General features: G+C 39.4%; 1 protein-coding gene across 1 annotated transcript in view; it reads right to left on the bottom strand.

Moving 5' to 3' along the window:
• The window catches only part of STARD9 (StAR-related lipid transfer (START) domain containing 9), a 102,886-nt gene that overhangs the window by 44,783 nt on the left and 37,843 nt on the right, over positions 1-20,260 (bottom strand). The window contains exons 5-12 of the mRNA XM_009879257.1: positions 12,988-13,104; positions 11,195-11,227; positions 11,047-11,108; positions 10,309-10,421; positions 4,983-5,052; positions 2,081-2,153; positions 1,103-1,170; positions 87-184 (exon numbers count right to left, since the gene is read on the bottom strand). Coding sequence (XP_009877559.1) covers positions 87-184; positions 1,103-1,170; positions 2,081-2,153; positions 4,983-5,052; positions 10,309-10,421; positions 11,047-11,108; positions 11,195-11,227; positions 12,988-13,104 — 634 coding nt within the window. The remainder of the gene's footprint in view (positions 1-86; positions 185-1,102; positions 1,171-2,080; positions 2,154-4,982; positions 5,053-10,308; positions 10,422-11,046; positions 11,109-11,194; positions 11,228-12,987; positions 13,105-20,260) is intronic.

Consider the following 20,260-nt stretch of genomic DNA (forward strand, 5'->3'; position numbering starts at 1 on the left):
GTTGCAAATACAGACAAACATTAAGACACAGTATACACTGAGCAAGTCCTATGCTACCCTTCGATACAAAGAACTACCACGCTTACCTAAAGTGGAGATGACAATTCCAAGTGTAACTAATGACTTGTTAATATTGGCACCTTCGGTAATTCGATCTTTACAGTAACTGGGGTCAGCTCGTTCGCTGTAACACATAAGCATGGAAAAGACAATGCAAATCAAACAAAAATGCTTAATTATTAACATAAAATTAATATGAAAACATTATGCATTTTCTTGACATACAAGAAAAAAGAAGTTGCAAGCTTCGCAATAAAACAAAACATGTTTTGAACACGTTGGTGCAAATTACTGTTAAATACCCATCCAAAACACAAATCCAAGCCTAAACTGGCCAAATCCAATCACAATGGTTCTGAATTAAAAAAAGCCAAGAAGATACGTTTTACAAGTCTGCAAGGGTAGATTGGCAAAAGCCTGTATATCCCCTCAATTCTAATTTCTCTGCTCAAATGTGCCTGGCAATTTATGCTCTTGAGAAAGAAAAATGTCCTTCGCTCCAACTGCTCTATAACTCTTCAGCACAACTTGCATCTTTCTGTTCTCTGTCACATCCAGCACAACCACATGTTCCTCACTGAAATGCATAGCTAAGAGGAGAGATGTAGGAACTTTTAGAACATGAGCAACATAAGCAGTGAGATATGACTATTTTCTCCCACCCATGCTAAGTAGTCTTGAGGAATACATTCCTTTTTTATTCACTCTTTTCAAGCTCACACTTGATAATTCCATCAATAGCTACTAGAAAAGTCACTTATGAAGAATATAGAGTTGAATGGAATTACCTTAAATGTATGCAACAGCACAGTATTGGATCTGAGGACTAGGAAATCCCTTCCCCAGTGAAACCCAACACCCAATACAGAAGAACAGATGACAGAGATAGTATTAACTCAATATTCCCTGTTAATGTATATAAAATTCAAGCTTATTGCTAGTTTAATGAAGTTTTAAAATATTACATTTCATCCTTTAAGGCAGTACCAGCAGCATCCTCAGAGAAAATTACCTTTTTGCCCCTCAGTGTATTTATTATTACCTGCCTGCAAGGTCCACCAAGTTGATCTTGCTTGCAATTTCAGAGGGGAGATTGTTCTCCAATATTGCCTGAAGAGAAAAATATAAATAAGGAAGATTATTTCTCCTAATTAATTAAGGAAAATAAAACTGATGTGCTCTTTTGTTTGAAACTGAGTTTTACATATTACTGTCTCACTGCCTTTCTTTGTGACCTTGACCCACTGTGTTCAAACCCTTAACTCAACAGCTTTCTCACCCCACAGAGAAACTACCCCCTTATGCTTATTTCCTCTTGAAAAAAAAACTTTACTGCCTGGGGACTGTGAAAGGCTCTCTTGTAGATCTTGCAAAGCTGTTTTCCACTAACGTATTCCAAAGGTCTTTTGTGAAACTACTGAAAAATACCCCAAAATGTTCTGTGATTACAGGATGTTAGAAGTGTGAGATAGAAAAGGTCTATTGGATCACTGAATGACTTCCCTGCCAGGGAAGGATATAATTCCTCCGGAGAAAGGGCGTATTGTCTCTGGGAGAGTACTGATGCCAAATGCTAAAGAGATGAGCACATCTGAAAAGCTGATACAAAATTTTGGCAAGTGTTAAACTAACACTATACTTCAATTAAGGATCCTAAACAAGTGTGACAAAACATAACTTCAAACACATTCACATGTAATTTTCACAGCATCCTCGAAGGGGCATTGCATTTCAAAGGGCCAGTTAAAACTTTAAACATTTCTTTTTACAGTGAGCCTTTGGCACCACTTCTGGCTGTAAGCTTGCATAAAAGAACAAGAATACTTCAGTAAACACTCAACGCATCAGGCAGTGTGGGAAGTTTAACACATCTGCAGTGTGATCCTGAGGAAATAAGTAACAGCTCCTACCAAGATTATAACAAACAGCACAAAACGGTGACAAGTAAACAATGCACAACACACTGAACAATGCTTCTTGAGAGCAAAGAGAAAAGGAAGTTGGATTATTTTTAGCTAACCTGAGTGTAATGGATGGTGAAGATTGCATGGGATCTGCTGCTGGCATTGTGAATGTGCGTAGCTGCTGTGATTCTAGAAAGAAGAACAAACCATTCAATTACAAAGGCTTATTTCCCTGTATTTGGGGAAAGCAAAAATAACAAATGCACCAGATAAAGGAAAATGAAGGAACGTGAAGCTTGGAGAATACGGTTGGCCTTATTCTTGGATCTGATCACATAGCACTTGGCATAGGACTTGGAACAGTAGAAACCTGAAGGTGAGTTAGAGGTGCTTTTGTCCACAAGCTGTACTCTGAAGGAATATGTTAAAGCAGCCTTACAGCAGTGTAAGATGTTGCAAAAGAGTAGAACACAGCAGAGAAGTAGAGCCAGCAACAGCATTGTGCAGCTCACCCCCAGCACCACTGAATGTACTGGCCCAGTATTTTTTCTCCGTATTGTCCCCATTTCTACTTCTTGGTACTTCAAAGGGTCGAAACACTTGATATACCACTTCTGGGGCTCCCTTCCGTCACAGGGCTAATACAGTGGTTTTATGCTGTTAAGAGGAGTCCAATGAGATTTGCCAGTCTACTCATAGGAGTATCAAATGAGTATTGTAATTAACTCTTGTAGCACTTGCTTGGCTTTACCACTTGGACAGACTGGTCATCTGGCACTAACCCTCCAACCCACCACACCCCAGCAAGCAGCACCAGGCACAGGAGGAGGAGGAGCAGTGCCACTCTCCCACTATACAATACAAACTTTTGGAAATTCTGCTGTCTTTGCCACAGAAGGCCAAAGCCAGGACTCCCTTCCCTATTGCTCTCTGCTTCCTACACCTCCACAGCCACGGGAGTAGGCACTGCCAAAAGTTGCAGGCAGTCTAGTGCATCATAGCTGTAAGTGAGCCTAAGCTGAGGAGGCAGGAGAATGCGTCTCCAGATGTTGGAGGAGGAAGACAAATAGATGAAGGGCAGAAGACAGCTCTACGGTGGGCACAAAATATAATGGAACAGCAGTGAAGTTTATAAAGCAAAAAGAAAAATAGAAAGTACCCCAGGATTTGAAGGGGGGTTTAAAAAAAAGGATAAAAGTTCTCCGGGGCTCCTGGCCCAGGGGCAATCGCAAGGCGGGAGGGTGGCAGCTCTGCCTATGGGGAGGGGAGGATGGGTCAGGTGACCCAACTGGACCAATGTGCTCAGTATAAAAGGCCCCTAAGAAGAGCCCCGGGGGCTTTAGTGCCGCTGGGCTGAAGGGCTGCCAGGGGCTGTTCCTCCTCTCTCCCTGGGCTGCTGCTGCTCCCGCCGCCCCTTTTGAGGAGCTCCGTTCATCAGGACAGGTCACCCTCCCCGGATGGGAGTGGCACAGCTCCTTTTCTGGTTCTGTGGGCTGTCTTCTGGGCTCAGGCACTTTTTCACCTGGCACCTGGTTGTCATCTGAAAGGTGCAGGTCCTGTACTAACATATTCTCTTGTATCCTTGAATATATTTGCATAGTTGCATATATCTCTATACTGTTCAGCATCTTCATTTTTAATGTTAGTATTATTTCCTATTTCATTAAACTGGTTCAAACTGTTTTTTCTTCCAACCTCAGAGTCTCTCTCCCTGATTCCCTTGCTATCCTCCCCTGGAAGGGCGTTGGGGGGGATCACAGAGAGTGTCTGCCAGAGTTTAGTGGCTGGCCCAGCCCTAAACTTCTACAATGAGGAATTGCTTGTACTCATTTCTCGCCTCCAACAACACACAGGGTAACAGAGGGCACGCTCACATCTTGACTACTCGCCACCCACGTGAGCATTTTTATACAAGAACGTATTAGGTTTTTGTATACTCTATTCCATCACGACATGTGGTATATATTTTAAGAATTTTAACTGTTCTAATAATATTATCGAGATTAAGTGCCTGTTTTGCTTTATACAGCACTAGGGCTATGCTTTTAGAAACTTGGAAATTTCCATCCCCTGTATTTTAAAAATTTTATTCTTAAGCATTTGAGACTGAGTCTTGCAAAGTGTTGAGAAAAAAATAATAGTGATGAGAAAACTGTAGGGACTACGCTACTAGACAGACTGGGATTTTGTGCTGTTCTGAAAAAGTCTATTCTGATAGAGTTGCATCTGCTGATCACTACAAGCAGAAACAACAAAACTGTATATTCTGTGGTTTTGTGATAATGCAGCTTAGTTTTATTGCCCATCATCACTGATGTTGTAAAATCTTGATCTCTTGTGATAAGACTTCATAGAAATTTTGGGACTGTGATTTGTGTTTGGAAGATCCTTTCAAATACAATTCTTTTCCACGACTGTGATGGTATTTGCATTGACACACAAGGCTCCCTGTTGAAACAGTAAAAAAGTATCTTGACTAATGAGAGCCAAAATCATTGGCTTCGCTGTTGTGCCCATTCTCACAGTTCTCTCATAGCAAATGCGCATGATTTGGACAAGGCACTTAAAAAAGTACTCATAAAAATTAAACCAAGTAATTATAAACCAGATAATTTTAGAAATTAAATAGAAATACACTATCTTTTCAGCAGTTTTAAATCTCTAAGTTACACTAACAGGTGAGTTGAACATTATGCAGTCTAAAATGCTATGAACAAGTGGAGGAGAAAAACGGAAGTCTGTTTACAGGAAAACACTTTCCTGGCATGCATTTTTTATCCCAGACAGATGGCTGAATTTTGTGGGTAAGTCAGCACGGGATCAGTTTTGAAGAAACAAACGCATGAGTGCTTGTAGCTCTTACTGTGGATAATATAAGGATACATGATATGTGATGTGCAGGATCAGCAAATCATGGCAAAGCATTAGCAACACTGTCAGTAAAACAGACATCAGTGAAATCAACACATAGTGAAAGAGGTGTTAATTAAAGACGGCGCTCGTTTGTTTTATAAATACCTTTTAGCTATTCCTTCTTCTAGAAGTTCTACCACTTGCTTGTAGTCAGAAACTAAGTGTTGAGTCAATCCTGTCAAAGATTAAAAAGAGTTAAATGCATATCTTCTCAGGAAGTTTCAGTCAGTTTATGTAACAATTCACCCAACATCAGGAGCATAAGGTTGTTCTGCTGGGATGCCAGGCTGTTCTACAAGTAGTCTCTCAACTAGAGTAACTATATTTTAAAAATCAATTTTATATTTAAAATATAAAATGAAAAATCACAGACCATCCTTCAGATGCAGTGACATCAGTATAAAAAACACTTTGTACCTTCAGAGCACAGGCCTTTTGCCAATACGTCTGCAGAACAATGGTATTTAAAAAACTGGAAGAACTGAAACCTCATAAGAAACTTTCAGCTAACTAACTGGGTACAGATCCTGTAAAGAAGGTTTTCGCTATTGCACCTGGATAAGGGCTCTGCTCATGGAACTAACAGAATGAGGAACCACCCTCTGTGCATATTTACCACTTACTTAACTAGGCTTCAGCCTGCAACACTTAGTCTTTAAATCCTTTATTCCCTAAAGGGGGAGAAATGTTTGACCTTTTCATATCATCTGCTTTCGGGGGGGGGGGGGGGGGGGGGGGGGTTTTTATTTTTTAAATTTGATTTTATTTTTGAAGGGGTAGAAAACCCACTGTGAACAAATGAAAGAAATGCTGCATTGCAGAGCCTGCTGTGTCGGAGGAGTACTTGTGATGGGCAGGGCCCCGGAGAAGGGCAGCATGGCGTTGCGCTGTAGCGGCACTATCCGACCCTTGCAAAATGCAAATTCCAGCAGACACACTAAATTAACCTCAACAGGCTCATATTTCACATAAATCCAGTTTAATATGCCTACTTTGCATTTTATGGCGATGATGAGTTATCATTTGCACTGCAGTGGCTCCTGAAAAAACACCTGAGTGGGGAAGCAAGCCTTTGTCATACAGCACCTGGTAAAACACTCCTTTGCAGAATGTTTTATCTCACAGCTAGAATCCAGGGCTACTTCCTCCCCCCCTGCACTGGTTTATGTTCGGTTTGCTTTATTGCAGGCCACAAAAGTGTGGATGAAGGCAGAGCAATTACTTGGATCAAATAATTTATCTACTGCTGGAATGTAAGTCAAGATGAATATAAAATTCAACAAGACTGAAATAAGTACTTCTGACATTGTTAGAGGGAGCCTATCTTTATATAATAACAGCTTGCATAACTTTAAATGAAAGCAAAATCTAAGGCAAAGATAGGAATTTATTTTAGTCCTTTAACAAGTGATACACATTAAGAAAAGAAGATCTTTGGATCACCCACACTTTTTTTAAAAAAAGCCCCAACTGTAGTGTGCATGCATGCACACACACTCAAAGTACAGGATGATTTTCAAACAAAAACATTTATTCCGCTCTCTAGTGTCCCTTTACAATACATTAATTCCAGAAGTCATCACATTTTCCATTTGAGAAAGAGGCCCATTATTTCTGCAACAGCACTGGGATCTTCAAAGTTCTGAATACGGAAACTATCACATATTGTTTTCCCAGACCCTTTTCTAAGGTCTTAGTTAAAAGAATAAAAATCCAGTTACAAAATGGAGGCATAGGAGAAATTCTTAGCTACTTATATTTCCATAAGCACTGGAATAGTGAATCTAGCACAAAGTTAAAAAGATTTAGTTTTTCTATTTGGTAAATGAAATATTGCAAATGTTGTTTGAAAAGAAATGACAAAGTGTTCTGTCGGCTGCCAGGAAGAAAATGGTCATTTTCGAGTCCTATAGAAAGATGCAAAAACACTTGCTCGTCTAGAAATCTGCCTTGGAGTAAGAAAGGATCTCCCCCAGAAATCTGTCTCAGAGTAACAAAATAGATTGCATCATTTCCTGATTTAAGAGAGGCTGATTCCTTAACAGTGCAACCATCTGTGAGGGAGAAACTTGAAACGATTCCAATCCAAAGCACTCAAACACTTTCAGCATTTAAAGGCTACAATCCCACAGCCTTTACGTGGAAAAATGATGGGCTGGAAACTATTCAAAATACTTTTTGTTCAGAGCTGGGACTTCCTGACTGGACTCACAAATGGACAGCCCCCAGAGTATCCAAGCATCCTTAAGCAGGTTAAGTTTTCTGATTTTTCCTCTCTGTCTGTTCTTCATGCAGTGCTACCTGTACTCTGGGTATAATTGACACCAACCACACAACTGACAAATTAATGGCACATCGGGAGCTCCTGACCAAAGTCAGCCAGGGGTATGATGCAAATACAGATGCCAGTCCTGAACATATTGGATGTACAGGAAATAACTGGAAATTTCTGAGCCTTGCTGATTTTCACCATTTTTATTTCTCCCATAGAGCAAACTGCCTGGAGAGGGAATATAAAACAAGCTTCCCTTCTAGTAAACCTGCTGATAATTCCAATCTTGGCTGCCAAGCTATGGGAAACAATATTGTCAAAGACTACGCCAGCACGTAGAAGACCCTCATTACAGAGATCAGCAATGGTTGGTTGCAGCAATATATTATTGCAGTTGAGACGGGTGTTTTGTTCCAGTGTTGTGAATCACTTAATTTCCTTGCATTTGATATTATTTCAATCCAGCTGACGGCACTCCTCCCCTGCATTCTAAAGAGCTCTGGACTTTCTCACCGCTCCTTATTTTTGATGTGAGCTAATGAGTGCAGTTCCAAAAGGAGCTAGGTAATCACACCCTCTTTATAAGTCTCTTTCCCCAAAAGACACCAGGGTTGCCTCAAGTAAAACCAACTGCTACAGTTCTTAACTGCCTAAATAAGCATATTTATTTATTAAGATAAATACACACATCTGGAAAAAAAAGAGAACTATGTCATCTGACTGTTGCCCTAAGCCACTGACTCATCAGCCTGAAATCACTTCTGCTCACATGCTCTCATGACAGCATCTAAATACATCCCATGATGCCTTCAGCAGAGAATTACTTAATTTGTCATGCATGTAATTGTTTTTTCTAAAAATGTAAGTCACATTTCTCATTAAAACTTAAACTTTTCTTACAGGCATTAACATGATTTTTGGAGGCTGCCATAAGATACAGAGGGAGAGAACCTTCTAAAATAAAGTATTCATACTGGATTTACAAACGTGGCCAAATCTGGCAAACACTATTTAGGTTAATCTTTTTTCATTATTCTTTCTTCTTATTTCACAAAATCTAATCAACTGGGAACTTTTAGGGGCTATTTCAGAACTCTAGCACAAAATTGTTTCACTTAAATTTTCAGTTGTGTCAAAGCATAAAATCCTTATTCAAAGGATGTAAAATCAAACTAACCCCAACAGCACAGAACTTGAAGTGACAGATTTGGCCTGGAAGGTTCCAGAGGAAGACAAAATAGTGACAAAAGGCGGGCCAGACCATTGGCAGAAGCTATAACTTCATTTTCTGTTAAAACAAGGAAACTCCATTACATGCAGCCAAGGAATCACTGGAGATATAAGGGCTGAGAGAAGGGATGGAAACTGCCAAGGAAGGAAGCAGTTTAAAGACCTTTTCTTGTGTGGTGAATGAGCAGCTGCTAAAAGAAAATAATTAGTGTCTGTACTCCACCAACAACAAAATTCTCTGATAACAAGCAGGTAGAAAGAGAATCTTGGAAAGACCTCAATAAAAGGGCAAATGTTTATGAATCTGCTTTTCAACGAATGCAAAGTTTGCCATACTAATGAGACCATCAATTCATCTATTTTGCAACTCTTCTTAAACAGGATGCTGATGTGCTGGGAAAGCACAGCTAAAATAACCAGAATGCCAGATAGTCCCTTGTGTATAGGACCACGCAAGTTAAACACTTCCCAAGAGCTTATTTCAAAATCTGAGAGGAGGAATGGGTAACAACCATCGCCTGTTAGACATACTATGACTGATACTGCAGGTGCCCAGGGAACAAGAGCTGGGGATCCCAGGCTCCTTTCAATCACACGATCAAGTCACCCTATCTGTTGTCACATCTTGCCTTAATCTCTGAAGTGAGGATAACATGGAATGCCACATTAAAAAGAGGGAGAAAAGCGAAGCAGGGAAAACAACAGAATTCACGAAACAGACAAACTCTATTTAAAAGCCAGAACAAATCGATATTTGATTTGATGTGACAGGACCAATAAAATTCAGCGGGACGTGCATTCTGTACACTAAATGTATACTCCTCAGGTGCGACTGCCCACTTGGTGGCCCAAGCTAAGCAGAGTCGCTGGTACCAGAGGCAACTTTGGAATCCTGCCCACTAGGTACAAGGCACACTGAAACAGAAACATGTACATTTACTTTCTAAACAAATTCACTAATTTTTAAAACTTGCATCAGTTCGGAAAAGGCTCTTCCGTCTGATCTCCACCGTAAAGCTACTCTGTATGATTTTGCACTGGTGTGCTGATTTTGAAAGGTGTGCTTTTTGTCAGCTGCTGGTCAGATAAGCAGCAACGTACCAGGAAAACCTCACCTCGGGAGCTGATCAATTCACAGAGTACCAACGACCAAACCCCAATTTAAAGCTATGTAAAACCCTGATGTGAAGGTATCAGTCAAAAGTGAAAATAAATAGGAAGCACAAAAACAATGAGAGAGAAGATAAAAAAAATAAACTAAGAAAGACAAGTGAAATGGGAAAGAAAAATACAAGTGAAGCTTTTTTTCATCTGTTCTGTGTTAAAACAGTTTTGAACGCTATGATTCTCTAGAAAACACAAAACCATCTGAGGGGTTGCTGTTCCATGTCTGAATTAAAAAGTATGTGATGTTTTCAACCATCCTGTGCTTCTTCAGTTTAATAAAGATAAAATTAAGCCTATTGGATCCTCACTTGCATAATACAAGTTTTAATTTCTTCCTGCAGCCTGACTTGCAAAATCAAATTATACAGTTTATGTACTTTTGTAGTTTTACTATTTTATACACACACTGCTGCCAAGGACTGAAACAGGTATGGAGGGACCTTAGACTGGTCAGGAGAACCCATTTAGAGCTGGCAGTGGTGGGTTTCTTGATTAAGTTACTATTTCTTTAAAAAGAAAGCAAAGCACTACGGTTCACACACAACCTATGCTTGGAAAGGGACTAGGTTATCCAGCCAGTGTTATACCAGAGGCAAAGCTTTCGGTGTATTACACATGTTTATATTAACAAACAAAATATTTGGGGAAAGTAACTCTTGAAGAGTAGAAGCAATTAGGACAAACAGGAACATGCAAAAATGCATACAGGCCTGACACACATCTATTTGAAATTCGGATGCTAGTTGCAAAGCCAGCTCTCACCTTGTACATACGGTCCAGTTTCAGGGTGTTCTCGGACTCGAAGCGTGTAAGGTTTCTTTCGGTCTGATTGTTTTAACAAATCTCGGACACGCTCATTATAGATTTCAAGAAAACTGAAAACCACAAAAATTATGAATGTTAAAAGCACACTATTAAAAAAATAAAAGAAAAAAGTGCATACATTTAAACAACACAACTACCTGAATCTTACATAGATCTTTCATGATAAAGTTAATGAATTAATTTTCATTATCTCTGTTACTGCCCCTTCCCATTCAGTGAACACAGAAAGAACTCATAATAGCAAATTTCCAAGAAGCAGGAGGCATTCAATACTTTGCTTAAAAATACATAAAATACGCTTTTTACCACTAATGAGTTCAAATCCCGAGGCCTCCAACCATAATGCTTCATTAGATCAATGGGAATTATGAGTAAGAATGGATTGTAGGATTATGGCTCAGATTTAAGAGTTAAATAAACAGAAATTAATTTTTTAATGCACTCCCATTACAGCTGTCTATACAAAAGTGAATAGACAGCATCCAAAGAACTACACTGAGCTGGAAAACTAAAACCAACATTTTTTTCGTCCTTCCTCTGTGTTCTCCCCCTTGTTTCAAAATGATTATCATCTGAAAAAACAGAAAGAAAATAAACCAGTCTTTACTTTGTTTGATTACAGGCATACGTTGTTGAAATCATTCACAGCACTCCCCAAAACAGTAACACACTTACCTGACCTTTACTCTGCAAGATGCTGTCTGGTCTGAGTAATCATCCTTCCTTGAAAAGAGGCCCTGCACAAACCAGAAGTTTGTGTTTTAAACTCATCAAGAAAATCTAATTGCTTAAACAAATGCAAGTGAAATAAAAAAATAACTACCTCACATATACGTGGAGTCAACCCAACGGATGCCTTCAAACAATAAACAGAAAATAGTTAAACAATACACTTGCCATTGCTCCCGCAAAATGTTTTGGTTAGTAAAAGCCAAGTTATAAGAAAAGGACAGAATTATAGTGCAGCATTAAAGGAATGACTGTACAGTGGATTATAACGTCAACCGCCCTTGAGGGTAGTTCAGAACAGCACAGCAATGCCCTACTGCTCCAGCTGAGACATCCTGCACACGAAACACTGTGGTGATTTGTGTGCTGTCTTAGCTTCAGTGCAAATGCTATGATAGCAAAAGTCAATTTAGAGCAACTTATAAAGCACTGATGGAAGTTTAGAGGTCTGGGTTAAATTCAAGAGCTATCTGATGTGAAGGTACTGGACATCCCTATGTCAGCTGTGTTGCAGTCTAGACAAAGCCAGGCCAACACCGAAACTAGCTTGGTTAGTCATGAGTATGTGCTTTTTTTCTCATTCTCCTTTCATTGCTTTGTGCTATGGGAACAGAACAGGTTCAGAACAGCTTTTTGTTATTGATTTATAAGTGTGGAGTCTCAGACAGAAGAGGATACAGGCTGCTAACAGCACCCAAACCAGCTGATTTAAACTTTGACCAAACAATCTACACAGCACTGCAGTAACAGCGTGGTTTTGTGTGATGAACTGTTCTCAAGACACACTTGCTCACAGTTCAGTATTGTAGTTCCAATATACCCTGAGAAGGGTTCTAACGCTTAAAGTAGAATCTACTGAAGTGAAAGGCTTTCAGAAGACACACTTGAAATGGTGTTGAGGGGAGACGGTTAAGGTTCCTCAAGTGCAGCACAGTGCACAAAAGTTCAGTTTACACTAAATATGCATTTCCTCCTAATTTTGAACATGGTTTCACATTGAACATACTATTAAAGAGCAGGTCAAAGCAGGATTACCTGGGAGAAAGGAATAATTTTCTAAGCCAGAAATCTCTAAGAAACACTACAGGTGGAAATTTCCTTGCAAAAAATGATTTCAAGATGCGACCATTCCGAATTGCTAAGATATTTTCCAAATTATGTAATATAAATAGCCTAGTTTGTCACTTATTAGCCCCAATTTTAACAATCCTTCAGGCTTTCATAGAGTTAAGCTTGACTTTGCATAAAATGAATGATGCTGCAGCAGCACGCTGGAAATCCTCCACTGATTCCATCTGTCCAAGTACCAAGATTAAAATGCACTTTAAGTGGTTCCTGGTAGACAAGAATCTTAAAACGTAACAGCTTTTGCAGTCACTATTCAAATACGCTTAAAACTGGAAGTGAAGCAAGTATTAGCTTCCACAGGCCAAAGGATAACTTCTGCAACAGATAAATGTCTCAAGTAGACAATGAAGCCTGTTATAAAAGCGTGCCTATGAATTGTATCCAGTTTTATTTGTGAAAGTAATTTAATTTGAACATAGCTCAGACTGCCAAAAAACTCCATGAGAATGAATACTTTGAATTATCTTCAGCCAGACTTTTCTTAAAAAAAAAAGAATTAGTCAGGGGCATAGATTCTTTTTTTTGTCCTCTGACACAGCTAGAACCGTACACTGTAAGATAAAGGTTACCTAAAATAAATGTTTAAACTACACCATATTTTCTAGCATTTTTAGCTGTTGCTACATTATTTACCTAAATGCAAGTAAAACATGTATAAGCATTCTGCTCAGCACCATAACCATAGTTTAGAAATAAAGTGATGTTTCAGCCAGACGTCTCACCCTCATCCCTAAGTGCAAAATGAATGGTGTAACTCACGGGTGTTCCCATCATTGTGTAAGTTTTTCCTGAACCCGTCTGTCCATATGCAAAGAGGCAGATGTTGTATCCTTTAAATGCACCTGACAACACAGAAGTGCCAAGGTCCTGGAACACCTGCAATGACCAAAAGAAACAAAACAACTTATGAATAATGTGCCTCTCTATAAACACTCTGCATTACCTGTGGATCTTGCAGCTTTACTATCTCCACGGCAGGAAGGTTCTTCACAGTATTTGTCTTTCTAGTTTGCCAGACACAATGTTAAGTGCCCAGCATTCACCTGGTAGATCTTCTCCCAGATGCTGGTGTGCCTGGCACAGCACTGGCATCCAGCAGCAGTGTTTAATTGTGGTTCCCTGCCTGCTGTCTCTTATTTTATACTTAAACTGTATGAATTCTCAAAGATCTCACCCACACCAAGTTTTTATAACCCTCAGCACGAACACGAAAGAAAGGCACGATCAAGTCTCTGATGCAATCACGTCAACAGGAGCATCAGGCAGCAGAATTACAGGTCAAAGGCAAAGCCAAGTCTGACCTACTGCCTGCAGCAAACCTCACCCAAAAAATACTTCTATCTGACCAGTCTGGTAAGTAAAAGTAAACAACACCACGAAAGCCTAGATGCTTTTTTCCCGTTCACATCACACCCAGAGTGATGTGCTGCCTTCTGCTTGTCGCCATACAGAGTCAGAAACTCTTACTATCAAATCAGGGTCAGCCTCTGAGGTCTTCCAACACTTGTACTTGTCCCACGCAGAAGTTGGACCATCCCAGCCAGACTACCCATACAGCAAGATCTGAACAGTCATTCCCCCTGCTTTCCCTGTTCTTTTTTCTGGAGACTCAGTGGCCCCACATTGTTACCACATTCTCAGCACAACCTCTTCTCAGCTGCCAAGCCCTTAGCACAGCTTTGGCCTTTCAAAAGAAACGTTACAAGCACTAATGGCTTTGCCATTCACACAGAAAACTAGGTGGTATACACAGCGAGATGCATACGATTTCAGTGTGTCATCCAGTGCCAGGTCATTTGCTTCTCCAATGGACAGATAAATGTACTAAGTCTAATATAAAAACCAATAGTAAAACATATTTCATAGACATCACCACTTTACCTAAAATGCCCAGGAAAGAGATCTTCTCCTGAGACTTTTATTTTCAGATCACATTTCAACTTAAACCGAGACAAAATGCTAATTTCAAACTGAAGAATCAGTAATATTTCAGTTTGGCAGAATTTGGCTACCCCTGCCCATATTTGTAAGAGAATGTGGCACGTCAGGAATGTCTAAGGCGAGCGGGATCAAGAAGGAGAAGTGGGTATAGAAGGGGCTGGTCTCATATAAGCAGCAGATCGATCGGTATGTGTGTCTGACTGAGCCCTGCACCTGATCACCACAGTCTATTTTCTTATTAAATTCTTCCTTGATGATCTTTCCATGTAACCACACTCTCTATCCCATGTGTGAGTGCTGTAAGGACTAGATGCCAGCAGCTGGGGAGATTGGAGTGAATTTGGGGCAAGCAAGAGAGTCAGAAGACCCCAGATGGCAGGGCCATCACATCAGCGGTGCCAGCAAACAAAGCCAGTGACAGTCTCAGTGTTGGTAGCTGGCACGGCCATGGACCTAAGGAGCACAGGTTCAGGGTGCCAGTTACTGGGGAGACTAGGGGGAGTAAATTCAGGTCAGCAACTGCAGTTAGATAGGAAGAAGGGGACGTGGCTGTCTGTGTTTGATGTGTGTGCTGGTAGTGTGATATGTGGGTGTTGTGGAAGGCAGTGCCTTCTGGGGCCATCCAAGTAGGCACTGGTGTCCTGTGTCCTCTGTCCTTGCCAGTGTCTGTGGTTTTGGGATGGACACTGGGACTCCCTACTGGCTGACCTTGCGAAAGGGAAAGCAGCTGCCCCATCCGTAAGTCTGGGGTGGAGAGACCTCCAGGTCCACACACACTGGGCTGGGGCCTCCAGGGGCTGGGCAAGACAAATCGCCACGTCCTGGAGTCCACAGGATTCAGTAGCCTTATACATACCTTAAGTCTATCAAGCTCCTTATTAGGAACAATTTATCTATGGTCTTGTATAATTAGACCAAAGCCAGAAGTCCAGAAAATAAACTGTAGTTCATTTGCAGCACATCTTTGCAGTAATTCCTCTCTACGGACAATACACTATAGAAAGGCGGCAACTCCCTGCCCAACTTTTATGGGCAGAAACGAAAAAAATAATACAATTAGCAAAATAAATTAATGGTGCATAGCTGATGAACAAGTTAACTAACGGACATGTTAGCATGATAGTTAAAAGTCATGTTGAAGAGGCCAATCTTCACCTAAAAAACACACATTGCCCAAATTTAAAAAATACTATCACATTACTTTTACAAATGTCAGTATATACATAGACACAAATACACATTATTTGACACTAAAAAGGCTTAGAATCTGTATAAAAATCCAGAAGCGCACAAAAAAGGCAGAGAAGAGGCTTAAGAAATGAATGATAGAGAAGAAACCTACTGAGAGTCACTTGAGAACGTCAATTTTAAGGTGACACTATGGAAGGAAAGCGAATAGTTTAAGAGAAGAGGGAAGTTTACCCCCCAGGGATTTTAATGGTCTGAGTGTTAGCATCAAAGGCAGCATAAAAAAGTGCTCAGCAAAAATAAAAAAAAGAGAGCTAAGAAAGCTATACATTCAAAGCATCAGGCAAAAGAAAGATGAAAAAACAGAGCAACAATTAGGAATTACAGCAATAATTACGATTCCACAACCAGAACTGAGAGAAAATTTTTCCTTATTAATCAAGCACATACTGGAAATTATGAAATAAGATCACAGGCAGAACTTTGTCCGCAAGACTTGCATTTCGAGCCTTGGGAAAATGGAACTGCAGGGATTAGTCTAGAGGTTGGGTTTTCTTGGAGGTTGCCTGTAGCAGTGTTTCAACATCTGTTTTTACTTATATCCCTTTATCCATGGGAGCCCCACTTAAAAATAATAATTGGATAAATGTTCTCAAACTGTGCCATTAGGCCTGTGGCTTTTATTTTATTCCATAAGCAGGCTTCAGTGGGTCTGACTGCAATGGGATTTCTTACCCAAACAAGGTCTGCAGAAATTGGCCCTATATTTCAGAGTTCACTTTTACAACACGTTCTGAGTCTTCCACTGCTCCTCATCTACTGTTTTTGGTTTAGTAATGTGATTGCATTTGGCCACAGTATTCAACGGATCTCTGTACCGTCCCAGCTTCTGAACTGAGAATCACAGTCTGTTACAGTGATTCAGCAACAGTCACGTCAATCTTCTAAAAGCAATAGGAAAGCATCTAAGCATTAACAGCAGTAATAAAAATAACTGCAAGCGATTCTTGGCAAAATGACCGTAACATAATTCTCGAGCTGCCTAACTGGTTTGCCTAAGGCCTTCCTCTTAAGGTTCTGTTCCCACGTGAGTTCTCCAGCGAAGAGCAGACAGAGTTAAGGGAGGAAAAGTGGGACTGTTGTCCATGGGCAGCAACAAATCAGTGGGAAAGAGATTGAGTTTGGAAGACAAATGCAGGAAACCATTGGGAGGAGAAAGAACAAGGACAGAAGTGTGGAAGGCAACATCTGTAGATCTGGAGTCCAGAGGGTTGGATTTTGGGGCAAACCGAATGGGATTGGAGTCAAGCAGTATAAATAGGACTAAGAAATGACAGGATGCGTTCTCTTGAAGTAATAGGAGTAAGGTGAGTCTTGCCCATTTGCCTTCAGAGTATCGACATTGAATAAATTCAGGAATTTTGCATGGCTTGTTGTACAAAGAAGTGGCCTAAAACCAGTTTGTGTACTCCATATCAATTTAGAAACCTGTACTTCACATGCTAGAACCTGTTAGAGTAGGGACAAATGCAGCATGGAGAAGTAACTTGATTCTCTGACAGTTTCCCCATTAAGTGCTGTCCTCCTTTCTGAAGGTTCATAATGAATCTTTGAGAGTTATTAATTGATCTAAAAATAGTAAACCAAAAAAGTTGGCAAGCCTTTGAGATAGCAATGCTAGCAATGTCATCTGGACATCGAAGTTGAAATTTTAGAAGAAATGCATTTTACTTCTAGCTCTGCTGTTGAAAGTTCTGTGCAACGCTGTGTAACTCATTTAACATTTGAATGCTTCAATTTTTCTACCAATAAAGTAGGAATAATCCTACCCATCAGTAGAAAATGGTAGGATCTTCATAAAATTCCTTGTGATCTTAGAACATCCGTAGCAACTTAAGCCGACTATGCAACTATGTGTGCTCTCTCTCTTCACATACACTGGACTTTGAAAGAAGAAAATCTAACCCTGAAGTCCCAGCTAAGCAAAGCTCTGTTACATTTACTCTCTATTAAATACACATGTCTACTCAGACATTTCAATTCAAATATGTTTCAAATCAGTCCCTTTTGAATTAGGTCTGGAGAGAAGATATATTATTACAAACAAAATTGGATAACTCTACAAAGAGTGCCATAACACTATGATGATAATGAATGAGAATTAAAAAAACTATTTACTGAAATCCTGTTAGAAGGTGATTTGTACTGTTTTGTATTTGTTCTTTCTCATAAATTACTCTTCTTTTGTGAGGATAAATTACAACTAATTTAACTAAATATATAGTCTCACATTAGTCAGCAAAGCCTTTGTTTTAGTGCACTGCAGAAAAGAAAAAAGGGGAAGTGAAGCACAGCAATAAATTTATGTCTTGTTTAAAAATAAAGGAAAGTAATTGAAAAGCTGCTTCTGTGCTAATGTCAGAGGCATTAATCCAAACATCCATCAGCATCAACAGCTGAAGATTATTCAAAAAGTGCTATGATTAATCATTCTGGACGTATGTACTAACATGTTTCATTATATCGAAACATCTCGTTTTTGTTAATCATGAGAAAAAAAAAGAAAGAATAAGAAAAAAAAGGCAGGGATGCTCTTGGGACTATTCCAAGCCTCACTTTTGAAATGAGCCTTCAGGAAGATGAGGTTTCTCAAAGAATATGAGTTGGATATGGCTTCCTGCAGAGAACACACCATCTGGCCAGAATGACAACGTCTTTCCTGCACGACTGCTCTCCGAGATTGGCACTGTTCGGTTGGTTCCATGCAAGAACACTTCTTTCAACATAGCCTTAACGGGCTTTGCTATGCCTTGGTCCTGCACTCGCCCAGCTCTATCTGGTCCATATCTCATGGTGATCTGTGAAACATTCTACAATTTATTACCTGTCAACTGTGCTAATAGTGGAAAAACCCAAGCCAATATAAAGAAGTTATAAAGAGCATTAGGACAACTGTTATCATTCAAGGTATTTTGCTGGTGTGCTCACATCAAAGGGGCCTGGTTCCAGTTCAAATCTAGCAAATCCCAAATCACTGTTAGTCCTCATCACAGGACTTTCAGTGAAGAAAGGGAAAGGTTTGGTCAAAAATGTACTAAACGTGTCCTACTCATGCATCTGAGGCATGACAAAATGCTGTCCAAGTTGTTGCAGTATGAACATATCTGGGGTTGAAACTGTTTTATATTAAATAAGAATCATCTACTTCAGTACAACAACAGACCTTTCAAACATTTCAAAGCTACTTCAGTGCTTCATCAGAAGATACAAGAAATAGTTCAGAGAGTCTAAATATTTGCAAAACAGGGAAGTTAAGCAGCTCATTGTGAAATCTCCCACCGAAGTTCTAATTGCTGTTATGCAAGGAAACTAAAAAAACCAACCCCAAAACCTAATCATTTACACTGCAGTCTTATTATCATGATTGATTTAATCTCACATAAAATTAAAGCTAAAATGACTGACTACACATTTTCTTCGAAATAAAAATGTATTAGAGGTCAAATAGAACGTGCCACTGCAAACAATCTCTCAAACTTTACTGAAAGTGAAAAGTCATGAAGTACAAACTGCAGTCAGTTTGGAACACAAACTAAAATCACACCGAAAACTTATGTTTTTATGCAGTCACTCATGATAAGAAAGGCTGGATTTATTACCTGCTTCAAAAGAAAATAAAACCTGACAAAGCAGAACTGAGATGGGGTTCTGGGTTGATTTTTCAAGAATGCTTGAGGATTTTGAGCTTTCCACACAGACCATTTTTAAACTGACATATGAATAATATTAATGGGAAGTGCACCCTGTACTACTAAAAGATACAAAAACTCGAAGAGTCCAAGAAATTTCAATGACAGCATACCACCTGTCCAAAGAAAGAGCAATCTCCAAGTGATAGAAGACTTTTTATCCCTGTTGAATGAACATTTATAAAACCAGTTTCACAATACTAAGATAGGAAAACTCTCCCTTTTTAGAAATTGGGACTATGTTTTCCAGTTAGATATGTGGGTAATAGGCAAACCAATCTTTTTCATCACCAGGAGATTTATAACAGGGCAGTGACGTTCTATTCTGATCCTTTCCCGTGTGGGGAGTAGAATCAGAAATCTTCTGAAGCTAAAATCTCACAGCTCTCTTGTGTTGGCTTAAAAGTCAAAATTTACAATGGATTTTCTACATCTTTTTTAAATAATGAATTTTCAAGATACTGAAAAATACCTTATTAAGTCTGAGATCACGTTTTACCACATTAGACTTGCATGCCTGCGCATAAAAATGCATAGCAGACAGATGACTATATTTCTTTCTGGAATGAAAATGCATTTTTTTTGTGCTAGTGCCAAGAACAAATAAAATATGGCACAGAGCAGATCCAGTCAGATAAGTGACAGAGATTTATTAACAGTGATGGTTTGGGACCTTGTTATTTTACACTGAAATCTTTGCTTGGGTATTTTTCTTTTTAAACTCTACTTTTTTGAAAAGTGTATTTATTGTTGTAACAAAAGTTTTAGTATATTCTATTTCTCCCAACTACCTGTGGAGCCTTTTTTCCTTCTATATTCCTTGACTTTCTAGTTCCTATCAAACCAACGGCCTGTGGACAACCCTGTAAACTGAAATCTCTCTCTGTGTCACACACAAAGACAAACAGAAGAGTCCCGGCCATCAGTTTTTCTTTTGTTCCTAACAAAAAGTTGGAGATAATTAAAGTACTTTAATGCATAAGATGCAAACTAATGCTATTGTCTATTGTAACAAAAGGTTCAGCTAATATCATTAACTTTGACTTTTCATCAAATTACTATTTATTATATATTTTACATTGTAACTGCAATTGCTCTCTCTAATTCTATAATAATGTCGCTCTTACAGTAATAAATGCTTTAATTTTGAAAAT

The sequence above is a fragment of the Apaloderma vittatum genome, unplaced genomic scaffold, assembly GCF_000703405.1.
Source record: "Apaloderma vittatum isolate BGI_N311 unplaced genomic scaffold, ASM70340v1 scaffold4412, whole genome shotgun sequence".
Classification (NCBI taxonomy): domain Eukaryota; kingdom Metazoa; phylum Chordata; class Aves; order Trogoniformes; family Trogonidae; genus Apaloderma; species Apaloderma vittatum.